The sequence below is a fragment of the Leptonychotes weddellii genome, chromosome 2, assembly GCF_054177405.1.
Source record: "Leptonychotes weddellii isolate Sample4059 chromosome 2, ASM5417740v2, whole genome shotgun sequence".
Taxonomy (NCBI): domain Eukaryota; kingdom Metazoa; phylum Chordata; class Mammalia; order Carnivora; family Phocidae; genus Leptonychotes; species Leptonychotes weddellii.
In genome coordinates, this window is record NC_138370.1 from 32,046,896 (window position 1) to 32,055,839 (window position 8,944).

The window sequence follows — 8,944 nt, forward strand, 5'->3', positions numbered from 1 at the left end:
TGACTCTTGATTTCAGCTCAGGTCATGATCTCAGGCTCTGTGCTGGGCATGAAGGCTGCTTAAGATTCTCTCTCTGTTCCCTCTCTCAAAAAATTTTAATTTATGTTTTTTTTAAAGTGACAGCACTCAGATTGGCTAAGTGTCAAATACATAGCTGGAATCAGCGGTGGGTACAATAGGCCTAGCTTCTGATTGAACTTGTAGAGCACATACTATATGCTGTGCAGAATCCTGGTAAGGAGCACCAAATAAAACAGAGTCCTCTCTCCTCGAGGGCCTTCATTTTAGTGGACGAGACAAGGACAGATGAAGGGACACGTAGAGGCATAGCAAGTCTCAGGGCACTCAGTGCTGTGGAGATAAATAAGACAGGTCAAGGGGACAGAGGACGCCTCGGATGCTCCAGGAAACCTCTCTCCTAACTCTCTGCCTTATGCCAGTACTCGTAGACATCAAGGCTTCTCTTTAGGGCGTGAAATTTTCTCCTGGGGTCACAAGTAACTTTCCTTCCTATCAGGAAGGCCAACTTAGCCAGTGTTTGTTAGATTTATAAGAAGAATGGGGTGCCTGGGTGGCTCAGTGGGTTAAGTGTCTGACTCTTGATTTCGTCTCAGGTCCTGATCTCAGGATTGTGGGATCAAGCCCCACATGGGGCTCCATGCTCAGTACAGAGTCTGCTTCTCCATCTCTGCCCCTTCCCCTGCTCTCTAATAAATAAAATATTTTTAAAAATTAAAAAAAAGAATAGAAGAGAAAACTAAAACAGTGAGGGTTTTTGCCTATGGGATTACAGCTCATGATTCCCAGTGGAGCATCTGTGTTCACCCGACAGTTCTAGGAATTCAGGAGAACAGAGACTCGGGTGCCTGGGTGGCTCAGTTGGTTAAGCGACTGCCTTCGGCTCAGGTCATGATCCTGGAGTCCCGGGATCGAGTCCCGCATCGGGCTCCCTGCTCAGCAGGGAGTCTGCTTCTCCCTCTGACCCTCCTCCCTCTCATGCTCTCTGTCTCTCATTCTCTCTCTCTCAAATAAATAAATAAAATCTAAAAAAAAAGGAGAACAGAGACTCTGACTTACTCTCCTCTACTTTTCTTTTTATTTGGCCAGCTGGTAAATCTGTAAAGTCAATTGTCAATTGGATCATCCCAGAAAATATGTTTTTTTACTGCTGTGGCCTCCATAATAAAATATTTTGATTTGATGTAAGTAATCATGCTGGAAATTGGACATATGAAGCTGATACTGGTATGAGACACAGCCCCGGGCTGAGCAGGTGGACCCCGGTTCCTACATGCCCCTGTGTGGTGTGTGCTGAGACCGCAAACCAGGGCGACGACACTCCAAAAGGCTAGGGAGGCCCGTCCTCGGGTGTCACCACCTCTGCTGTCTCTCCGTTATTCCAAGCCACCGTCCGGATCGACCTGGTCCATCGCCTCAGCCTCCTAACCAGCCTCCTTGCTTCAGTCTCTGTGTCTCAAGTCGATGCTCCACCCAGCAGCCAGGGCTGGTGATCATTTAAAAACCTAAATCAGGTTGAGCGTCTCTCGTGTAATACCTTTCAATGGCTTCTCATCATCCTCGGAGTAAAACCCGAGTCCTCACCATGGCCTGCGGGCCTTTCACCATTTGGCCTCGGCAATTTCACCTACCTCCTTGCCTAGCACTTTTCCCTTTGATCATTCCACTGCGGCTACACTGTCCTTCTTGCTGTTCCCCAAACACCAAGCTTACTCTTGACCCCAGGGCCTTTGCACCTGTTTCCCCCTCTTCCAGGATTGCTCTTCCCCAGAAACCATGTGGTTCTCCCTTACTTCTTTTGAGTCTCTCAACAGTCATCTCCTAGAGAGGTTTTGCTTCCCTAACCCGTCTGCAACAGGCACCTTTACTTTTCTCCTCCATGCTGCTCTCGTTAGCTGACCTTATACATTTGCTCATTTTCTTAGTTATGGACGGTCTTTTCTACCAGCATATACATGCCACAAGAGCACAGGCTTTGTCTGTTTGGTCTATCTTGCTTAGTGCCTAGAATAGTAGCCGGTACAAAGCAGGTGTTTAGTAAGTACACGTGGACTAACCCCCACAAAAACACTGGTGGGACTATGTTCAACATGTCTCTCTCCCCCGTTTTCACCAGCCAACGCCAGCATCTGACTTCCTCGAATGCTGAGTGACTTCCAAATAGCTATCTTTGGGTTGGATCTCTTATCTGCATGACAGGCTTAAATATCCAATTGCTTACTATATATCTTCACTTAGATTCCTGAAAGACTCTTTTTTTTTTTTTTTTTAAAGATTTTATTTATTTATTTGACAGAGGGAGACACAGCGAGAGAGGGAACACAAGGAGGGGGAGTGGGAGGGGGAGAAGCAGGCTCCACGCAGAGCAGGGGGCCCGATGTGGGACTCGATCCCAGGACCCTGGGATCATGACCTGAGCCGAAGGCAGTCGCTTAACCGACTGAGCCACCCAGGCGCCCAGATTCCTGAAAGACTCTTTAGCAGGATCTCTGCACAGCCTGATCGTGTGTCCTCCCCCTTCCACACACTGAGTCCACCCCAGTGCTCCTAGTCTCAGTGAGCAGTGCCACCCTCCACCCCCCTGCACAAGGCAGACATCTGAGGGTCATTCTCGAAGTCTCCTTCCCTGCGTTCCCCCATGCCATTCACCACCCAGGCCTGTTCACCTCGCTCCATCTCCACAGCCATGACCCTTATCCCAGCTACCGCCATTTCTCTCCCGCACTGGTATGACTGTCTGTAACTGGCCTCCTCATTTCTACCCCTGGGTCCTTCCATCTGTCTTCCACTCAGTGGCCACTGTGCTCCTTCAAAGCACACCTCTGATCATGTCACTCCTGTGGCCCGCTTCCCTCTGCTCTTGAGATAAAGATCAGAAGCCTTACCATGGCTTCTGCAAGCAGGGTGGATATTCCAGGACACACAGAAACAGCTGTACCCACTGCTAAAAGCTGAACTGCCTCCATTCCTCCAAGATACCTGGAATACCTCCAAGAGCCGCAGCCTCGAGCTCTTATGTGCCCTCCATCCCTGCTGCTCTGGCCACTCTCTTCCTTCCCCCGGATTGTTCCCCCCAATCAGCAACTGCAGTGTGGCACAGCAGGTGAACACACCCCCAGACACACACACACAATGCGTGCACATGTGCATGCACACACACTGCTCTGGCCCTGGGACACGCTATCCCAGCCAACTGTGATGACGATCACCCCTGCCTAGAGGGCCCAGCAAAATCCCAAATTCACCTCTGCAGCCTCATCCAGAGCTCCTTGCCTCTGCACTGCAGCCACTCTGGCCTTCCTTAAACTTTCTGTGCTTTTTGCTGCCTCAGGGACTTTGCACAGGCTGTTCCCTATGATTTGATTTTTTTTCAAGATTTATTTATTTATTTGAGAGAGAGAGAGTGTGCGTGTGTACACAAGAACAGGGGGAGCGGCAGAGGGAGAGAATCTTTGAGCAGATTCCCAGCTGAGCGCTGAGCTTGCAGAGCTCAATCTCATGACTGGAGATCATGACCTGACCCCAAATCAAGAGTCAGATGCCTAACTGACTGAGCCACCCAGGCGCCCCTATGATGGGAATGTTCTTCCCTTCCTTCGCATCATTAACTTCTCCTTATCCCTTACTTTAACTATCTCTTCCTCATGGTAGCCTTCTCTGCCTTCAGTTTTAGGTCAAGTCTCATATATGCTCAAAAAATCCTACACCTTTCCTTCACAGTTCCAAAGACACTTCGGTTTGCCTACTATTTATGTGCTTATTTGATGAATAGCTCTCACTACCAATGGACTACAGTTCAGAGAAGATGAAGACTGGGACTTTTCTTCGTACTATCAAATCCCTAAGGCCTAGCACTCCATCCACATGTGGAGATATACGGGAAGACACTGGCTACGTGGGTCTAAAGCCTGCCTATGGCTTGGCTAAATGAAAGCATCAGGCATTCATATAAAGATACTGGTGCATGCATGTGTATGTGTGGGTCCTTATGTGTGAATTTGTTCTTTTCTATAAATATAATAATGATGATGATCAAAATTAGTAGACATAATCCATGCATTAAGGAGACTGCCCTGAATCTTCAGATGTCTCTTACATAAGCTGAGAGAGTTCCTCTTTTCACACTACTTAGCGTAATTACTCCCCATCATGGCAAGCAGCCCTTATTCTTTCCACAAAACATACTATTTGAAAGAGTGTTACTTATATAAGGATTAGCATTTGCTGTATTCCTGCTATCACAGTCCACCAGCTCAAAAGATTCAAGCCAAAGCACCTCCTCAGGCCATGGCCCCCTGACAGGAGCCTGTTTTCAGCGCCTCAAAACAATGAAGGCATGTTCTGAGGTGAAGCAAGCTCTAGTCCCCTCGTGACGCCAGCCCTGTGCACGCCATAAAGCATCAACACTGTCCCCATGGCTGCACTAATGTGTTTAAAGAGGGCGTCAGAGGGGCGCCTGGGTGGCTCAGTTGGTTAAGCGACTGCCTTCGGCTCAAGTCATGATCCTGGAGTCCCGGGATCGAGTCCCGCATCGGGCTCCCTGCTCGGCGGGGGGTCTGCTTCTCCCTCTGACCCTCCTCCCTCTCATGCTCTCTGTCTCTCATTCTCTCTCTCGCAAATAAATAAAATCTTAAAAAAAAATTTTTTTTTAAAGAGGGCGTCAGAACCATGAGAGACTATGGACTCTGAGAAACAAACTGAGGGTTCTAGAGGGGAGGGGGGTGGGAGGATGGGTTAGCCTGGTGATGGGTATTGAGGAGGGCACGTTCTGCATGGAGCACTGGGTGTTATACGCAAACAATGAATCACGGAACACTACATCAAAAACTAATGATGTAATGTATGGTGATTAACATAATATAATAATAAAAATAAAATAAAGAGGGCGTCAGTTCGGCTACTGTTATCCCTCCTGCCCTGCCCATTCTTCACTGCGGAGCCCAAGGCCAGCCGCCCTGGGGGCCGGCATGAGCCTGGCAGCATGGGCTCTTCCCAGCGGCCTCTGTCTTCAGCTCCTGCCACGAGCAGGAGACCCGCGCGGCCCAAGATCCAGGGAGCCAGGGAAGGGGCCCTGGGCATAAGCCAGCCCCGAGGGGCTTTGCAGCACCCGAATCCTTCCCTTTCCTCCTCCCTGACATTCATGCCAGTGCTTGCAGCCGTGTCCTCTCAGAAAGGAGGCCGGGCTTAGCCAGGACCGCAGACACCCTTCTGGGACTGGAGCATCCCTTTGGTGCTCGCAGGGCTCAGTGCTACCTGTCCCTGGCACCGAGCCCACCGGAAATAGTGTCATAAAGTGCAAAAATGCTGCTCGCCGAGCCCAAGATGAACCCCAGAGGTGCCCTGAGGAGAGACGGCAGGGGGACGAGCCAGTGACACCCGGGGCCTCACCGACAGGAGACCAATCAGGACAAAACCATTTCCCCGGTGTCATCAAAATCTTCCAATTTCACACCGAAAATAAGCCCTGGCTCAAGGCTTATGAGCATCCAGTTGTCCCCATTTCTGCCAAATGGATTCCTCTGAGAGCTGGCATCTTAACCCTTGGAAGGCCTCTGAAGGCTCGCTGCTCCTCGGGTGGAACTACACTGCGGAGAAGCCCTCCTCTGCATTTCTGCTGCGGAAGCCTCAGAACTTTCCAGGTGGGCAGAGAGAGCCATCCCCTTGCCTGTGGGGGGCTGGGACAACACAACTACAGCTGTTGGCAGGGTGCAGTGTTGAAACAGGGAGCCCCTCTCCTGAGCCACTCCGATCCCAGGACTTGCTCCCTACCCCATACTTTGCTCCCACATCCTCTTCCCTTGAAAGAAATGGGTTCACAGGTTCAATCTGTTTTCCAGAGGCCACGCCTGGGCTCTGTGTGTTTGCTGAGTCGCCGCAGATGTCCTCACACTTGGGTGGAGGGGTAGGAGAAAGGGAGGGGGGCTTGCTGCCTCTACCCTGTCCACAGACTCGAGGCCAGGGCACATGCTTGTCCCCCCTCTGAAGTTCACTGCCATGGGCTTCATACCACACCTACTTTTATGTCCTACCACACACCACCTGCTTCAACCTCTCTCATCTTTGAGCTATGAATTTACACCACAGAGGACCAACTGAATCCAAATGGGATCTTGCCCTGAGAGAAAGAGCAAGTGCATGTTGCATTTTAAGCAGGGTGGCGGGGACAGGGAGGCGATGGGTGGTGAGAAGGCAGGGGTACAGAGGCACATCGCCTCCTGGGAATTGGCCCCAGCTGGCTTGTAAAAGCAGTCTCGTGTGCTACAACAAGGAGGAAGCTTGAAGACACTACACTAAAGGAAAAGGACAAATCCTGTGTGATTCCACTTAGAGGAGGGGCCTAGAGCAGTCGGATTCATAGAGACAGAAGGTAGAGTTGTGGTGGTCAGGGGTGGGGCGGGGGGGCAGCAGGAATGGGGAGTCACCGCGTAACAGATGCAGAGTTTCAGCTCTGCAAGATGAACAGCATTCTGGAGATGGATGGTGGTCATAGTTATTCCACAACATGAATGTACTTTATCCCACTGAACTGGACACTTAACAACAGTTTAAGATGGTAAATTCCATGTCATGTGTATTTCACCACAATTAAAAATAATTTAATGGTTAAAATGGTAAAAAAAAAAAAAAAGTTATGATTGGTAAATGTATTCTAAATTAGAAACTGATTTAGCACATGTACCCCAACGATTTAACTGGCTGGCCAAACCAAACAAACCAAACCAAGGTCATCCATCCACGAGCCCAAGCTACACCCCTGTTCTCTTCCTAGATGATGATTTCCTCCTGTTCAGTTAATTCCTAGATCTTTGGCCCCAAACCTGACTCTTTGCCCTCTGATCTGACCTGAACACACGAAATTTCCTTACTACCCCCCCACCTGACACCAAACCCACCGCTTAGCACCGGGAACCTCCAGAGAAGCGGTTTGAGCCACGGTGGCTCTCAGCCTGAGCCAGACTCGCTTTCATCAACACCTGACAGAGCAAGGGAGGCATCATCATAATTTCCTTCTCAGCACAGCGAGAACCCACAAAGGCTGCTAGTGGACAAAGGAGATTTAATGTCACCACTGACACAACATTCTTCAAAGGCCCTTCCTCCTGCCCCCTTTCAAAGGCCACATATTCTAAGACCACAGCGGGAACCAACGCGACTTCTGAGGGAAGAGGCAGCAGAGGAGGGAGCCTGGGCCCGGCCCACACGGTTCAGACATCAGTCCTTCTCTGTGGGGCCCTGGACCGCGTCTGGGATGTGAACACCGAGGTTAGGGCCTTCAGCAGGCAGAAGCCCTTGGGGAGTTTTGAGGCCACTGGGAAAAGGTTAATAGAGGCGGATTAAAGCTGTCAGGAAAAGCACCAGGCAAGAACCTCTCTTCAGAGACCATATGCCTGTCCCCACCCCACGTACCTGGTTACAGGTGTTAATGTCTACGCCATTCCGCAGGTGATCCAAAACTTTGTCCAAGTTACCTGATCTTGCTGCCCTCAGAAAGCTGGTAGCAGCATCGGCCTGTGAGGAGAAACGGCAGGCTGTGAGTGTGCTCTGTGGTAACGACTTCAAGATCCCATTCAAGCCCAGGGCTGCCAAAAAGGGCTAAAGTCACAGCGGCAGCCACTGCAGCCTCCTGTAAGGCACCCCGGTGCCCCCTACCCCCCCCCCACTGTGGCACCGTGGTGCCCAGGCATGGGACGGGCCTAGAGTCCCATCTAAATGGCTCTCAGGTCTGTACTGTGAGGTGCCTTCTTCTTGGTATCTTTATAAGCAAACTCCTTTGGCTAGGGCCTAGGATGCCCACTGGGCTAGGACCCAGTCTTTGAGAGGGACCCTGTTCCAACTGCGAACGCTCAGCACTGCCTGGCATCCTACCGCTTCGATGTTTCCAAGGGCTCCCCATTCTTACAGAGGACCCTATAGCACATAGCCCCTGACCCCAGTGGGTCACGGATGCAGGCGTCAGAGGAACCTAACAGGTACATCTGGGCCCTGTTTTGTGGTTTGGTTTTTTAAGTACACAGCACATAGCACTGACTTACTATGCACTAAGATTATCAGCACTTCACATTTACTATCTGTTCACATACCCAGAGATAGGCATTGAATACTCATTTTTGAAAACCCCAAGAAGTAAGTAGTATTGTGGTCCCCCTCTTACAGATGAGGAGCCAAGGCGCAGAGAGCTGAGGTGACTTGTGCAGAGTCACACAGCGGGCAAGAAGCGTAGCCTGGACTCAAATGCACACAGCTCGCCTCTGAAATCCGTGAACTTGCCCTCCTTGCTCTGCTGCCAAGTTAACGTGAGGTTTCGCCGGCAGGTGCCCTTCGCCAGCTCTCGTGAATGAGAGTAAAGCAGTTCCTTTCCAGAGCCCTTGCTCTGTCACTCACACCATGGCCATCAAGACTCCGCCACCAAATAATACAGGCCATTACAATTATTATAGCAGCACAAGGGCTGAGCCCTGTGCTCGGCCCGGGGTGCGCACCCAGGTGGGCGAGGGTCGTCAAGTGACACGCCATGCATGAAGTGCTCCGGAAGACCCACCCATGCCTCGTGGTTCCCTCTCCTTTCAAGGGTACTCTGTCTCCTGCCTTCACGCTCCCTCCTCAGAGAACATGCCATAGTGGGCGGAATGGTGGCCCCCCCAAATCCGTCTGTGCCCGAATCCCTGGAATCTGACAATGTCACCTTATTTGGAAAAAAGAGCTTTTGCAGATGTAATTAAGTTATGGGTCTTTTTTTTTTTTTTTAAAGATTTTATTTATTTATTTGAGAGAGAGAGAATGAGAGAGAACACATGAGAGGGGATAGGGTCAGAGGGCAAAGCAGACTCCCTGCCGAGCAGGGAGCCCGATGCGGGACTCGATCCAGGGACTCCAGGATCATGACCTGAGCCGAAGGCAGTCGCTTAACCAACTGAGCCACCCAGGC

The 8,944-nt window shown here is 50.7% G+C and overlaps 1 protein-coding gene across 6 annotated transcripts in view; it reads right to left on the bottom strand.

Annotated features, from left to right (window-relative positions):
* Positions 1-8,944, bottom strand: part of ANK1 (ankyrin 1) — a 209,754-nt gene that overhangs the window by 86,114 nt on the left and 114,696 nt on the right. For all 6 annotated transcript variants that reach the window (XM_081809457.1, XM_081809445.1, XM_081809442.1 and 3 more), the window contains exon 2: positions 7,426-7,527. In XM_081809457.1, the coding sequence (XP_081665583.1) occupies positions 7,426-7,527 (102 nt within the window). The remainder of the gene's footprint in view (positions 1-7,425; positions 7,528-8,944) is intronic.